The sequence below is a fragment of the Austrofundulus limnaeus genome, unplaced genomic scaffold (assembly GCF_001266775.1).
Source record: "Austrofundulus limnaeus strain Quisiro unplaced genomic scaffold, Austrofundulus_limnaeus-1.0 Scaffold15, whole genome shotgun sequence".
In the NCBI taxonomy this organism is placed as follows: domain Eukaryota; kingdom Metazoa; phylum Chordata; class Actinopteri; order Cyprinodontiformes; family Rivulidae; genus Austrofundulus; species Austrofundulus limnaeus.
Window position 1 is genome coordinate 2,990,217 of NW_013952417.1, and position 16,813 is coordinate 3,007,029.

The following is a 16,813-nucleotide window of genomic DNA, read 5'->3' on the forward strand; positions in this document are numbered from 1 at the left end:
CATTCCCTCACCAAAAACATACCCAGAGTGTTGCTTTGACTTATTTGTGCACGTTTGTGTTAGTCATGTAGAGCTACCTAAACGCTTGCTGGTACAAAGCACCACCTTTTTACACAAAGCTCCTCCCTAAAGCTCAGTCTACAGCTGAGCTCCTGCCCCACAGAGCACCCCTCCCCATTATCTTCCCCACACAGCTGCACCACTAGCGGCAGCAACAATTAGTGGGTCTGTTGARCTTGTTTTATTAAATACAAAACATAGCTTCATAATGATCTATAATTTATAGTTTCTTCGCAATAAGTAGCTTAACATTGACGTATACGTATGAGAGGTTGACTGGGAGAAATATTACCAAGCTGAAACATCTGTTATCACTCTGGTTTTTCAGAAAACATACTTTCGATACTATATAATATTGCTTTTTCTTTTTTTTTTTTTTTGCAACAAAATACAACACTCTAATGAAAGGTTGTAAATGGCATGAAACGTTGTGAAGATGTGCTGAAATGGGAGTGTTGGAAACAGTAGGAGGGTGTTAAAGCAACATAGAACTACTTAGACTATGAAGTGGTTTCAAATTCATTTTTTTTTACATATACAGCATTTTCATAAAAACTGAAGGTAATAGTTACTTGATTGTGGTGTACAATTGAACTATATGCCTGGAAAATACATAACACTACTCTTTTAATAATAGGTGGTCATAATGTTATGGCTGACTAGTTTTTTGTCTGTTTTGCGTTTGCATAGTTTCACACACAGCACATCTGTGACCACAGTAACAAGTCATGGTGTTTTGCATAAGGAAATCCAACCCTATTCAAATTTTTGATGTTGCAATCGTGCACGGCTTCATGTTCTGCTTTGTGTTTCACACGGTGTGGRGATGGAGCATTTCCAAACATTTTACTCCATAGGACAGAAAGTGTTTTAGGATGTGGTAAATTACAAGTGCGTGCAGTTTGTGAGAAAACACAAATTCAGACTGAGTAGAAGAATAAAAAGCTGGTGGCTGATTAMAGAGGAGTCAGAGCTCGGACAGTAATAGCTTGATAAAACCATGTATTTGAAGCAGACGCTGAGTCACACTTGCACTCCAAYGACAAAACTCACTGTATCAGAATGCATAGGGTTGTGGCCATCCCGTCTTTTCTCTTTTTAAGGTTTGTGGTACAGGTCGGCAGCAACTCTGAGAGCTCTCTGCTGCCAAGCTGAGTGCTGGGAGTCAATTTCCAGATGGATCATAATCGTTAACTTCGTTTGGGTATCATTTGTATTTCCACATGAATTACATCCTGGACCTGCATGTGCCTAAGTGCTGCTCGATGAAAAATACCTTCAGTTTAGCTCCGCTGCCAGGCAAGTGATTTGTGTCACGAGAAGGCATTTAATTTAAGTAAACCGCCACTTCTCTCGCTCTCTCAGCTGCTTTCATCTCAGGCTAATGCCCTAGTACTTCACTCCCTCTGTCCTTCTGCTGATTTGGTTTCATTCATGTGTTTGGAATATCTTTCCCCTTCGTCTTACCGGAGATGTCAGCCGCTTCTCTCTGTCTTCCTGGTGGTGTTCAGTGTGTCAGAGTGCTGTGACACGTTCTCCAGTGATTTAACTGCATTCAGAGCAAAGAAATATAGAAGTTGAATGAGAACAAAGAAATATTTTTGTGCATAACCATTTAGTTACAGACACATAAAAAGGTTTTTTTTATCTGTATTTCTTGCCTTTGTAAATATTGAGTCATTTTCTCTTTTTGTTCATCAACAGAATCCACAGTTGTGTTGCTATGGCAGCGGTGGTCTCGTCCTGCGTCCTCCTGGTGTGTTGGGTCCTCCGAACGTCTAGCCTCGCATTCCCAGAGGAGCCAGGGCCCCTCAACTTCATCCCCACTGAAGGTAATGACCTCCTGGMATTTTTCGACATGGAACTTCTCACTCCCTCGCTCCCACACACACAGTGTGAAGTGCTGGGCCGCTGCCAAGCACACACCATGATGAATTGAGAGGAAAGGGTACGGAGGAGGGTCGTGCTGTAAGCTGTGGAGGTCACGCCGGCTCTCACACCAAGGGTGTTCAGGTCAGGAGGTTTGAGGCCACCTCCAKGACTCAGACCAGAGTTTAGGAAGGGTCCCTGGCATTCTTGACTCCCCCTACAAACATATTAGACCCTCAAGAGAGGCAGCTCCTCCAACTCTCAGACTTTGCGTCTCCACATCGGCTTAGCTGTCTCCAGCTCTGACCAGACTTTGATTGATTGCAGTTCAATAACAATGACTGATGGTTTCCCAACACAGTCCAGACCCTTCAATACAAAGTAGACATTGTCAGAAATCCATACTGGATCTGCTGCATGAGACTCAGCAGCTGAGATTAACAGCAGGTAGAAAAAAAAACAGCGAGTCTTATGCTACACTGAATGAGAATAAAAAGAAAAGAATTGCAGTATGTCCCAAGATAGATAGAAGCAATTAGTGTATGGYAACTGACTGAAATGTCATCTGAATTACGGTGAAGTTCTGGTGATTGAATTTGCACACAGACCTCTTACTTCCTCTGAAGTGCTGCCGCTCTGTTTCTCCACAATTTAATGGAGATTCGAAAATGCTGTGTGGTTAGAATTACAAATGTGTTTCATTATACAGAGTGAAGTAATGCATTAAATAACACCTTAAGTAACGTGTTTCAGACATTCTTTGTTGTACTGTATTCTTTGTAAAGTAGATCCTTCCTCTCTGGCAAACAAGGAGGTGGTTAAAACTGCTGCTGCTGCGTTCACTGACCACAGGAATCTTTGACACAAGAGATCCTGTTTAGGAGTAACTTATGAACCCCAACTTATGAATTATTTTTTATTAAGGAAAAGGAAGCTGTTTTCATACATGTAGGAATGTTTTTATTAAAAAAATCCAATTAAATATTAGAAGTACTTGCAGAGTATTTAGGTGAACATATTTATTCTGTTAAATGATGTAATTCTTGCTAATGATTTGCCATTATTACAGGTCTAGTATTATAGTACAGGTCAAGTATTAAAGTACAGGTCTAGTATTATAGTACAGGTCAAGTTTTAAAGTACAGGTCTAGTATTATAGTACAGATCAAGTATTAAAGTACAGGTCAAGTATTAAAGTACAGGTCTAGTATTATAGTACAGGTCAAGTATTAAAGTGCAGGTGTAGTATTATAGTACAGGTCAAGTATTAAAGTGCAGGTGTAGTATTATAGTACAGGTCAAGTATTAAAGTACAGGTCTAGTATTATAGTTTAGGTATAGTATTATAGTACAGGTCGAATATTAAGGTACAGGCTTAGTATTATAGTTTAGGTTGAGTATTATAATACAGGTCGAGTATAATAGTTTAGGTCTAGTACTATAGTACAGGCCTACTATTATAGTTTAGTCATAGTTATAGTACAGGTCAAGTATTAAAGTACAGGTCTAGTATTATAGTACAGGTCAAGTATTAAAGTACAGGTCTAGTATTATAGTACAGGTCAAGTATTAAAGTACAGGTCTAGTATTATAGTTTAGGTATAGTATTATAGTACAGGTCGAAAATTAAGTTACAGGTTTAGTATTACAGTTTAGGTTGAGTATTATAATACAGGTCGAGTATAATAGTTTAGGTCTAGTACTATAGTACAGACCTACTATTATAGTTTAGTTATAGTATTATAGTAGAGGTTGAGTACAGGTCTAGTGCTATAGTTTAGGTCTTGTATTATTGTACAGGTCTAGTATTATATTACAGGTCAAGTTTTATACTTTAGATCTTGTATTATAGTACTGATTTAGTTACAGGTCTAGTTATAATTTAGGTCTGTTATTATAGTTTAGCTCTAGTATTATAGGACAGGTCTAGTAACATAGTTTAGGTCTAGTGTTAAATACACTGCCTGGCCAAAAAAGAAGTTGCCACAAAAAAATAAAAATAAAAAAAAGGTCACACTAAAATATTTTGTTGGACTGCCTTTAGCTTTGATTAGGGCAAGCATTCTCTGTGGCATTGTTTGGATAAGCTTCTGTGATGTCACAAGAGTGTTTTCCATCAAGTGTTGCATTAATTCTTTACCAAGATCTTGCATTGATGATGGTAGAGTCTGACTGCTGCACAAAGACTTCTCCAATACATCCCAAAGATTCTCAATGGACTCTGTGGAGCCAGTCCATGTGTAAAAATGATGTCTCATGCTCCCTGGACCACTCTTTCACAATTTGAACCCGATGAATCCTGGCATTGTCATCTTGGAATATGTCCGTGCCATCAGGGAAGAAAAAAATTCCATTGATGGAATAACCTGCTCATTCAGTATTTCCAGGTAGTCAGCTGACCACATTCTTTGAGCACAAACTGTTGCTGACCAACTGCTTCAACCCCAGATCATAGCACTTAGTTAAATGCAGGTTTTTTTCGGCCAAGCCATGCGGTTTAAATTCTGGACTTTCCTAAAACCTGAACACATCCAAATAGTTGTATGCAGTTTATATATAAAGAATAATATACACCATGCAGAATGTTACAGACCACAATAACAAATGCATTTACCACCATTAAAACAAAAACATACATTCAATTAATATACTGGATTAATCTCATGGGTCCATCTCCAAAAACCTCAGTCAAGGGGTCAAAGACAGACAAACATACTGGTCCTCCTCTTTAATCTCTTCAGTTTGTATCTGATTTTATGTTTGCTTTATTTTTGCTGTAGCCATCTTTAGTACAACATGATGGATAAAAATGTTTTCATTCTCTCATCTTGGATCCTCCTCCCTCAGGATTTTTGTTCCCACAATACAAGGAGTACCATGTCTTCTAAAAGACTCAACATTTTGTTTTGCCTTTTGATGTTTGGTTCTTTCTCTTCTCCTTTGATTCACGTCTTATCAGTTGTCAAAGCACGTATCTGTATCCAACAAATCAACAAGAAACAGAATGTAAGTTTAATCTTGGTCAGTCAGCAAACAAAAAAAGTCTAATATGAAGGAATTTTGACTTGTAGAGGTACGGCTCTTTAAGGCTTTTTATAGGGCTCACCTTAACCACCTGTTGTATCTGCTAACCTGCAGAAAAAAAAAAAAAAAAAAAAAAAAAAAAAACAAATCATATTTTTTGCTGCCATGAAATCTTTGTCAAAGAAAAACACAGCCAACCATTGTGTGTTTTTGTCTCTAATTTACCATCAGTGGTGAGAAGATACCCCGTCTTTCTGGGCCGACCTCACAGAACATGGCTGAGGCATGAGCCTCTACACATCCAGAGGATCATCCAGGTCAATCGGACTCTCTACATCGGAGCCAGGTATTTCCCAACAAACTCTGACACGTAATACTATAGTATACTGTATGTCTTTCTTTCAGCTTTAGCTTTAAAGGCACAGTTCATAAATTGTTATGTAGGTTTACAATACAGTTGGCAAGGCATTTGTCTAGCGCCCCGAGCTGAAAGGAGCCCCCGATGATGATACTGAAGTGGCCAAATGCAACGGCCACATGCTTTGAAATGACTGGCGTACTTGTGTATATTATTTATGGGGCAGCTGTGGTAGAGTGGTTAGGGGAGTCGTCCCGTAAGGTTGCCGATTCGATCCCCCATTCCAGCTGTCTCCGTTGTTGTTTCCTTGAGCAAGTCACTCCACCCGCCTTGCCTACTGATGGTGATCAGTGGGTCCAATGGCACTGGTGCATGGCAGCCCCACCTCTGTCAGTGCGCCCCAGGACAGCTGTGGCTACAGTGTAGTTTGCCGCCATCAGTGTGTGAATGTGTGAGTGACTGTAAGTGTAAAGCGCTTTGAGGTCCAGACAGACTTGATGAAGCACTCTATAAGTTCAGTCCATTTACCATGTCCTGTTATTTAACCAGGAAAATCTCACTGCAATCGCTGATCTCTTTTGCAAGGGAGGCCTGGGCCTGAAGGCAACCTATAGTACATATTTTTGTCCTGTGGGGGAAACCGAAGCGCCCGGAGAAAACCCACGCAAGCACAAGGAGAACATGCAAACTCCACACAGGAAGACACCAGATCCAAACAGGGAATTGAACCCAGGACCTTCTTGTTGTGAGGCATCGGTGCTAACCACTGATCTGCCGTGCTGCCATATACGTATAATATTTGTCTCAGGATCAAATTAAATTTGACATGTCAGTTTTCCCCCCAGCATTGCAAAGCCCTAATCACATTTATACAAACTGTAAAAGCTGGGAATGCACGAAATTAATATTCCACCACGTCACACAGTTGCATACTGATGAGGCTTACAGAACATACAATGTTACGAAAGGCTGTATTTTAAATTAAATCATGATCTTTTCCAGACCCTAAAGTTGCATTTGTCTTAGGTCAGTCAGTGACCTTGGGTCGGTCAATCATTTTTCGAGCTGAAGCATGGCCATGAGTCAGAAAACAAATATAGCAATAAACCAAACCAGAAACCAGTGAAACAAGACTGGAACTACAGTGTCTAATGTGAAACAGAGAAAGACAATAAATAATAGTTTGAGTTTTCAGAGCTTAATCTGATTTTCCCAAACAATAATTAGGTGWTTTATTTCTCAGAACTGCCTCTTGAACTTTTAAATGCCTCATCTTGCATGAGCTGAAGTTTTTACAAAAGCAAAGTATTTTAGTTTTTTTTTTCTACAAGGCTGCTGCTCACACAGGATTACTGAATKTGAAAAATGTTGCTGGCACAAAGATAAGATACTAGTGATCATTCAAGCACCCCYTGGTCACATTATTTTTGACTTAGATGCAGGTATCTGCCTCAAATACTTTTCCGCACCATTCACTTCTCAGATTTTCATAAAAACTGGTACAGTAGCTACTACTGAGGGCAGATAATATGTTCTGACAAATGTTAGGTCAAGCGTTCTCTGGCTTTGTCTCCGTGAGCTGATGATCTCCATATGTGTGTCAGTCTGGTGAAATGTGCTGATCCTTGACAAATCACAGCTGTGGTGGTCAAGAAGGCCACACAAGGACAAGACACTCACCAAGTGGAGCATCCCCTGCTTACTGGACAAGTTGACCTGAAACATCCTGAATAGACAGAAAAAAGGAATTTGCCTTTTTGCCCCGTGTTAAAAATAAATTGCAGGACAATGTTTTATTTTAACATGCAGCCCTTTTTTTCTTTTAGTTTTCAGTGAGACACAACTGTGATCCAGGAAATGACCCAGTCCCTGGTCTCCAGCTGGTCTGACATCACTTCTGAGTTTAAGTAGTAAATTTTTCACAGTGTGTAACATGGTTCCAGCCATTCTGTCTGCACTTATGTAGCCTGATAACAAAACCACCCCAGACAGCTGAAGCTAGTGCAGTCTAAACGTTAGAATACAATACAACTTCATTTATAAAGCACTTTAAAAAAGCAACACAGTATATTGCTGCACACTGATAAAAGAACAAAATAAAACATAGGTGGGTCCAGACACCCCCCGCCCCAATTTTGAAAAAAATAAAATTGTCCCCCCCAAAACATAGTTTGAGGAAGCTATACYTTTAAGCAATATAAAGAAAACTAGAAAAATGTGCATAAAATGCAACATACTTTGGCTTGAAGCCTGTTATCAAACATAAATTATGCAATTTAAATAATTCAAATTCAAAAACAACTGCCACTGGCCAAAGAGTGACACGTAAAATGAACAGTAAGAAAAATATACTGAACAYAATAAACCATAACAACAAAAAATAAATTGTTTCAGAAATCACTTAGGTATTAATCAAGCACATTGGTTGGCTGGATTTTTGTTGGCTGCTCATTGAAGATTGTTTGAATCTGCTCGAAGTTTCAGAACATCATAAAATTGTCACAGTGGGGCAGGATTGGACCAAATCCAAGCTGCTGAAATTTTCTCAGTGTTKTTAGTCATATGGCTGTGTAACTGGGAAGCTGAGGCAAGAATTTCAAAGAGACATAAAAATTGGCACGGGGTAAAGACACTGCGTCCCTGTTGTTAAAGTTTCTGCAAATGGACCTGGCAAATACAATAAAACATTTTCAGTTCACAACAGTATATTTGAGTGTCATTTAAGTGACCCCCCCCCCCCACACACACACACACACACACATTTGCACAGCTATATAATTGGGGACATTCCATTGACTTCCATTACATTTCTACAGCCTAACCCTGACCACAAACCCTAAGGCAAACGCACAGGTACCTACTTGACCCTAAAATTAACCTAAACTCAATTCACACCTTGGTCCTAAACTGAACCCCCAACCCACCAATGGCATTTAAACCAAATGAGGACCGACTTTTGTCCCTGAATGCACCAGTTGTCCACAAATGTAGGCATTTTGTCTTAAATTGCCCCCAAATGTCACCAGAAACAAATTCACATCCACACACACAAAAACAAAACAAAACAAAAAAAAATCCCCGTTTACTGACCTCCCCAATATTGAAATAGAATATTAGCCCTTGGTTGTGGAACAAGACTGAAGACCTTTAAAAACAGATAAAAGAACTTTCAAATCAATCAGAAATGAGGTGTAAGCCAGTAAAATAAAAATAAAACAGGAATGATGTGCTCTYGCTTTCTGGTACCTGGTAAAGGGTGAGCAGCAGCTCTGAACCTGCTGAAGTTGTATAAGTAACAAGTGACTCAGCTGAGACAAAGTGCATGCAGYAATCAAAATGAGTCAAGAGAAAAGCATGGATTAAAATCTCAAAGTGACGCAGTGAAAGAAAATTGTTTGAACTTGATTAGTTTTCAACGTGACTTGACCTCTGATTTAATCTGAGCACCAAGTTTAAAATCATTGTCCAGTCTCAGACCCAGGTTGTTTGCTGATTCAGATAAAGAACCCAAATCAACATGGTCTTTGGAAGCACCAATGGGTTTAAACAACAATACTTAATTTTTGTGTTCATTGAAATATAAAAAGTTGAGCGACATCTATGCCTTGATTTCTGTAACAAATTCCAGAAGTTGCTTCACAGAGTGTTGCTTTTCCTGTTTTAGTGGCAGATAAATGTGACTGTTATCAGCATAAAATGGAAATCAATACCATGTTTTGGAAAAATAGAACTACGAGGTAACTACAGAGAGAAGAGACRAGGACCAAGTGCAAAGCCCTGAGGGACACCACTTGTAAGAGACACAGTGGACTCAGCAGCTCTAACACAAACACCAAAGTTTCTTTCTGTTGAATAAGATTTTAAGATTTAGACCACACTAGAGCAGCCCCCTGAATGCCCACCCAGTTCTTCAGGTGTGATAGGAGGATCCACTGTGTAGAAGGAAGTTAAGTCAACACAATCAAAACAACACAATGACCAAATTTGAGGCCAAAAGGACATCTTTAACAGCTCAGTTCCGTGGCAGGTTTTTAAACCAAACTGAAAACATCTCAAGAAAGTTGTGCTCATTTCAGTTGACTTAAAAATATCCCCAGAGCCAGGAAACACTTGACAAAACCCTTTATTATGACTTACAGCTGCAAAAATTTCAACTAAGTAGGTGAGGTAATCTGATCTGGATGTCCCAGTTGACCAGGTGGTAGTGAAAAATTGGACTGACACAACATAAAGCAAAGCAGGGCAAAGAACTGCAWGAGAGGAATAGAGAAAGAAAGTTTCTCAAGTGTTAAGTTTTGTAGCAATACAGCTRAGTGTACAAAAGAAAACAATCAGTCTGAAAAATAAAAATATTCATGTGAAAATACACGTTTGAACTGCAAATAGGGCTGCAGGACAGCAAAGTGGTAAAATGCACAATGAATAACTAAGTAAGTACCTGGACTGGCAGGTATATCTGCCAAAAGCTCCAGCAGAGTGCATGCACTGATAAGACACCTCACTCATCCCCAAATCCTGTCACCATTAGCATAGCTGCTCCCWAGACTGCAAGAAGCACTAAATCCCTGCTTCAAGCTCTTGCTGAGAGCAGCCACCCCTTCCTGTCCTTTTCCCATCCTTGCTAAATGAAATTAAACTACGTATTTGACTGTTGCCAAGTGGAGTAAGCACCTTGCTGCGTTGTACCCTTTTTCATGGCTGTTAAGATAAGCAACTGTGGATCCTGTGGACTTTAGCCCACAGTCAGATCTGAAAAGCTAATCCATTCAAATTAAAGACCAATTTAAGAGTGCTAATCAATTGATAATGAAAGAACAAAGATAGCTCTTTTAGGGCTGTGCTCTTATTATCCTTATGTGTATGTGTTCTCATTTTGTGTTAAAAGAATCAGACTTACTGTCGGGGTTGGAGGTGAGTTATTAGCCCACAGACACTGACCTCTAAGGTCAGCTGGTGTTCTGCTTTTATCAAGTGTTTCATGGCTGACAGTCGAGAAGAAACTATGTTGTTATAAAGACCAGAATACTTGAGCTGTGGGTGTGTTTGTTGTAGCATTTGATACCTTGTAAGACCCATTTTYCCAAAATATACTACCTTTTGAGGACGCGCAGACCCTTACCAGGCCCAAAGCCTGAGCGCTATAGGTTCAAAGTATTTATTTATTTTTTTGGTAGGGTGAAGGGTCAGGCTTRRGACTAAGGTGTGAATTGAGAGCGAGTTAGAGTTTGGGTTAGCTTTTTAGTGTTAGGTATGCACTCAGGGTGGTTAGATTTAAGGTAAGGGTCAGGGTTGGGTTWTAGAAWTTAATGAAAGATGAATGGAAATCAATGGAAAGTTCCATTGAAGATAGAGAGACGTGATATGTTTTTGTGTTGAAAAGTGGCCACTTTTAGTTTTGGATTTCAACCAATACTAAAATTAGAGATTATTTTCAGTGAATTTGCAAATGAATGATTTGATCTGACAATAGRGATGGTCAAGAATTTAAACAGAAGTTCTCTTATTTGTGCATGTGCGGTAACAAGGCTAGAGGGCAGAAAGCAAACAATGGATAACAGATGGGAGAAAAATAGTCACTTGTTATCAGATGGTTTAGATTTGTCTAAATTTGCAAGAGAATTTAGCCCAATTCATGGGAGTATGTGGTGAAGCTACTTTATACTTTAGACCAAGTTGTGTTACCTGAGCCACAAACTCTACAAAGTGGACAAAAGAATGACGAAACACTGTGGTCAGATTACATTGATATTTGGGATCATCTGATTGATTCTCTGGGTTCAGAGTCATTGAAGGTCTACAAGTCACTATGCCTATAGCTGGGGAGGCTGTGGCAGAGTGGTTAGGGGAGTCGTCCTGGAACCGGAAAGTTGCCAGCTCAATCCCCGCCCAGCTGCCTCAGTTGTTGTGTCCTTGGGCAACACACTTCACCCTGATGTGTGTCCCATCAGTGTATGAATGTGCTTGGCACTGATTGGTCTCCATAGTTTATGTTGGCTTTGTAGAGACCTAATAGAGTGCTGTGTGAATGGGTAAATGAGGGCACAGATTGTAGTGTCAAAGCACTTTGATGAGTGTCCAGGATGAATAGAAAGGTGCTATATAAATACAGTCCATTTACCATAGCTAAACCTTAATTTACACTAGATGAGGTTCTGCTCCGCTGCGGTGTACGATTCGTTTGCACCCCAATTTATACAGCGTTCACTCTGCTCCAGTGCGAAGTTATGTGAGATTGTGTGATAAACCCAGTGATAAATGTGGAAGTCAGAGCAAAATAATTTATGCTGTGGAAGACTGACTCCAAACACAGTTGAAACTGCATCACTGTCATCTTTTTGAAACTTCTAATTCCAAAATAAAATCCACGTGTATCATGTGTGTACACATATGCTGCATGCTACATGTTGCCATCTGCTTCTCAAACAGAACGATAAATCAAAATAGGTAGGATTTCAACAAAATTAGTCTGGCTTTTGTGAATTATTTTGAAAATACRGATGTTGAGCTTGTTCCTTTTCCTGTTGGTTCAATGTGATCTTTGTAGATTGACTACAATCTACAAAGTAGATTACGCCCTGCGCTACCATGCTGAGTCAGTGTAAATACTCTCACTGATTAAAATGGTTGTGTGTTCGCTGCGGAGATCAGACCGGAGTGGAGCGGAACCTCATGTAGTGTAAATTAGGGGTCAGGGATAACAGATTCAAATAAATTCAAAAGGTTAATTTTCTGTTGTGTTTCAAGCTCTTACCTGCTGAAAATAGGTTACACATTTTGAGACCATTGTTCTTTTTATTTTAGTATCAGTTTATATTAGCGTGTATGAAGGATAACATGACTTTGAAATCCAGCCCTGATGTTAATATCCWTAAGCCACTTCTTTCATTTTGTCTGGGTTGTTTGTACTTGGTGCCAGAAATTCAACTCCCCTTTTCCCACCTATTTGCTCATTCAACCCTAGGGCTGAAATTCTGTTAGTGTGGGAGAATAAGAGCCATTTTTGGCAGGGGACATAGATTAAATAAAATATTAAGAATAATTCACCCTGTCGGGGAATGGAACTCTATTTACCCAAGTGACATTGAGTTACTTTCCACTATACTAACAAGGAATCATCACAAGTGAGTGCTTTGCTGGAAGGTAATTATTCACGGTAGCTCCACCACTTTAGTCCTCAGAAAGCCTCCTGCACATCTCTTTGTTGCSTTAAGAAGGTAAACCTAAGCTGATGAGGAGGAATTATACATTGTGAAATGCATAAATGCATTTTGTTTTCCATAGAAAAATGGATGCTTTTTAAAAATGTCTTTAAAGCAGCATTACCACCCCACTGACCCCGACAGAATTGTATCTTTCTGAATCTCAAGTGTTTGTTTGGTGTGCATTTATAATTTCCTTTAGAATTACTTACATCATATGAACACAAACATTGTTTTTGAGCAATTAGGAGTTAAAAATAAAGATATAGATTGTATTAAAAAAACTTAAAATCTAGTCCCCTGAATTAGAATAACCAAACTAACCCCTAATTTACACTAGATGCGGTGCAAAGTTTGCAGCCATTCCTTTGTACCCCTATTTATACAGCCTCCGCTCTGCTCAGGTCTGTTGCGGTGCAAAGCACAGAGGAGAATCGTGTGCAGGAAATGCGAAATTGCACAATAAATSCAGTGATAAATGTGGAAGTCAGAGCTAAATAATTAAGTCTGTGGAAGACTGACTCCAAACATAGCTGRAACTACATTGCTGCCATCTTTTTGAGACTTATGATTTCAAAATAAAATTCCTGTGTATCATGTGTATGCATATGAGGCACACTACATGTTGCTATCTGCAATATGTAACGTTAAAATGGGAATCATTAACATCAGGATACAGGCCTCAGGAAGTTATTTGCATAATATTTTTTCAGAAATATTAATTTATTAGAGGTTAAACTTCAGTAAGTTGAGTTATGATGGAACTTTACTCAATACACAATCATTAACTGTAAATAAAAATAAAAAATAAAATAGAAGAAGGTGAGTCTCTAACTCCTGGATGTCTGTATTTATCAAACAACCTAACTATAACAACAACATATTAAACATWATGAAAAACTGTTCTGGCTTTTGGTTTTGGTTCCACCACTGGATTTTCAGTCATGTTTATTCTGTCTGTTAGTTCTATATTTGAGTTAGATCTGTATTTTTAGCTATTAAAATCAAGCAGACATATTTGTTTTCAACAATCTGTAAGTTCAGGACCTGAACTTTGATATTTGATAATACTTTCTAAATCATATATTTTTTTCAGTTTAAACAGATTCCAATTTCTCATTCTTTTTAAAATGATTTTTATACAAATAGACACCCTGAATTATTCAAACTGACTCTTAAGAATATTCTCCCTCAGTCAGCAGAAGAACTGCCTGTGTGCTCAGTTAAAAATATCTATTTWAATTTTTTTATGTTCTTCTCCTCTAAAGTTACCAGATAAAAATAGTACTGTTGGTTACAATGAATCACTCAGCTGCATCAGTAAGATAAAAAAAGACAAATTGAATAAAATAAAATAAAATAAAATAATATATATGGGAATGCTTCGGAGGTCTTGACCTCAAGTGTGCTTTTTGCCTGTCAGACCAAAATGAGAAGGTCCATGACCTGCTAGAGTTCAAACTTAAGGAATTGTTGACAGTTTATGTGAAACAAATGTCAACTTTCTATCACCATGGTTAAAAGGACAGGAGATRTTATTAAAGTAAGAATGAAAGCATGAGCATGTTATATACTCTTAAAAAATGATTAAAAATGAGCAAAATGTATAATTTAAGAGTTCAGGGAACAAAATATGAGCCAGTCAGATGAGGTATGTTGTAATTTTTTTGTTTTGTTTTCTAAATAGTCAAGATAAAAAGAAAAAAGTTGGATTCAACTGAGCAAATAAGTAAAATGTTATCATTAGRACATGTTTTTTTAAGTTTTGTATAATTCTGCTGACAGTGATCAGCCTTGACCCTAACCTTGCTCATCAATTAGTGATTTTTTTCCCTTTGCGTGTTTTAATATTCTGTTTTTAGCTGTGTCATTAAAACTATCCCTCAACTACATGCAGTTCTTGCAAAAGTTACAAGCATGTAAACAAAAAAGCATGGGTACCGCAGGCTTTGCATCATTCAAACTACCTGAAACAGATGGGAGTGGAAATGAAGGAAGAAAGAGATGCAGCAGCATAAATAATTCTTTCTCCTCTTCATAATGGAAGGTCTGTTGCCAGCCTCCATAGTATTAATGCTGAGGCAGCTTTAATGAGATTAGGCCTGATTCTGAACCACTCTGGTTAAAGGTCCTGTTTGCATGTAAACAATAWCTGGAAAAGTCACACTGTGCTTGTTAAATAAGTAGTTTCCATGCCGCATCACTAGCTGGCACTGTGWTTTTTGTATTTCAATGACACGCATGCATACAGACACTTCTGTCTCAAGCACTGAATATATGAATGTTTGTTTAACAGCAAATTAGATTGGGTCACTCCCACATGTTGAAAAYGAAGAGTATCACAGACAGCACTCTGCTATCAACCATTGTTTCTGTTCATCTACTCGCACAAGTGCAGAAAAACTGCAGCTGTCTCTAGTGTGCATGTGCAATTTCACACTGAAGCCTTGTGTTTCCAAAACACTCCACTATGGATTCAAATAACTTTGGTTTTAGAGAAAACCGCTTTTGTTGTCAAGTTTGACYGAAATGTATGGGATAAATCTTGTGCCAGCAGGAATTGAATTTGAATTGCTCAGATTGAATCTGAATGTGCATAATTTGAAATTGAATGCATTGGTTTGAAAATGAATTTTACTAAATTGAAACTGAATTTAATGATCTGAAACTGAATTTAAAGTTTTGTATCTGAATTACTTTGCTTTGAAACTGTATTTTGGTTAATTAAAAAATCAGTTTGACTACCTGTACTTTCAATTTCAGTTCCATAATTCAGATTTTAGTGTCACACATCCTGGTCCTTGAGAAAGCCAGCCAGAGTAATCAAACACAGATCCACAGATTTATGTTTCACTTTGGTGAAGTTTTCCTTCAACAGAGTTGATGCAATCCACCATAAAAGTGACAAAAACAGACAGTTGTTTTATTACATTGATTAATTTCACCTATAGAAAATGTTACATTTACATCACATCATGGATCACATATTGATCAGATGCTGCTGACGACTGATCCATGATGTGATGTAAATGTAACATTTTCTAAAGGTAAAATTAATCACTGCAATAAAACAACTGTCTGTTCTTGTCACTTTTATGGTGGATTGCATCAACTCTGTTACATACAGAAGGGAAACTTCACCAAAGTGAAACATAAATCTGTGGATCTGTGTTTGATTGCTCTGGCTGACTTTCTCAAGGACCAGGATGTGCGACACAAAAATCTGCATTTTGGAACTGAAAGTGAAAGTAGTCAAACTGAATTTTTAATAAACAAAAACAGTTTCAAAGCAAATTAATTCAAATTCAATACTTTAAATTCAGTTTCAAACCATTAAATTCAGTTTCTATTTAGTGAAATTTATTTTCAAACCAATGCATTCAATTTCAAATTATGCACATTCAGATTCAATCTTAGCAACTCAAATTCAATTCCTGTTGACACAAGATTTATCCCAAAGAAATGCAGCAGAAATGCCAGTGTTTGGTGGTATTATTTTTCTTTACTGAGATATTCTCTGCAGGCCTGACAAGGTGTGGTAATCTTTTAAACAGAAAAACAGGAAGTGAAGATAAATTATTCAGGAGAAGATTAATCAGGTGGTACCTGTAGTCTCATTAAGCACACACACATATTGCTGCTCGCTGTTTCAATAAAATCAGATGTGGGCAAACACATTGTAGATAAACACACCCAAGTTTGAAAGGGAAATCACATGAGTGGGCACTAGTACAGGGATACACTCAGGATAACCTCTCCATCTGTCAAAGAAAAGGTGAAACCAAGAGCAAACAAGCAGCACAGATGGCCGAGCTGGATGAGAGATGCGATCGATACTGCTGCACTAACATGGCTATTGGAGATTTACAGATAAGCCCAATCAGAGCGTGGCCCTGTGCAGGGATGAAGCCCATACTTTAGATCCATCCCAGCAGATAGGAAAGCTTTAATCAATATGCAAGCGACAGCTGTTACGCACCCAGTGCAGATCTCATTAACTGGGTGATTTTAACAGGGATGTCAAAGGTCACCACTGAATTATCAGCAGATTCAGAGAGCAGGAAAGTCACGTTTGGAATTTTCAGAATTTATGCACAAGTGTTAGGTTTTGAACCATGTGTGGGCAGCATGTGAGGGCATGAAAGCTTCAGTGTAAGCACTTGATTAAATCATTCATAAATTCAATTACAGGACTGAATTTGGGACTGGGCAGAAAATTCAGTGCAGGAGGTTTAATGTTCAAATACAGAAGGCCATCTGCAAAAATAAAATGTTAATTTTTGCTCTAGTATTAGCATTAAAA

The 16,813-nt window shown here is 38.3% G+C and overlaps 1 protein-coding gene across 1 annotated transcript in view; it reads left to right on the plus strand.

Moving 5' to 3' along the window:
• Positions 1–1,764: 1,764 nt before the first annotated feature.
• The window catches only part of sema6bb (sema domain, transmembrane domain (TM), and cytoplasmic domain, (semaphorin) 6Bb), a gene marked incomplete at its 5' end in the record, with an annotated part of 112,044 nt that continues 96,995 nt past the window's right edge, over positions 1,765–16,813 (plus strand). The window contains 2 exon segments of the mRNA XM_014002896.1: positions 1,765–1,892; positions 5,185–5,299. Of these exon segments, the coding sequence (XP_013858350.1) occupies positions 1,765–1,892; positions 5,185–5,299 (243 nt within the window).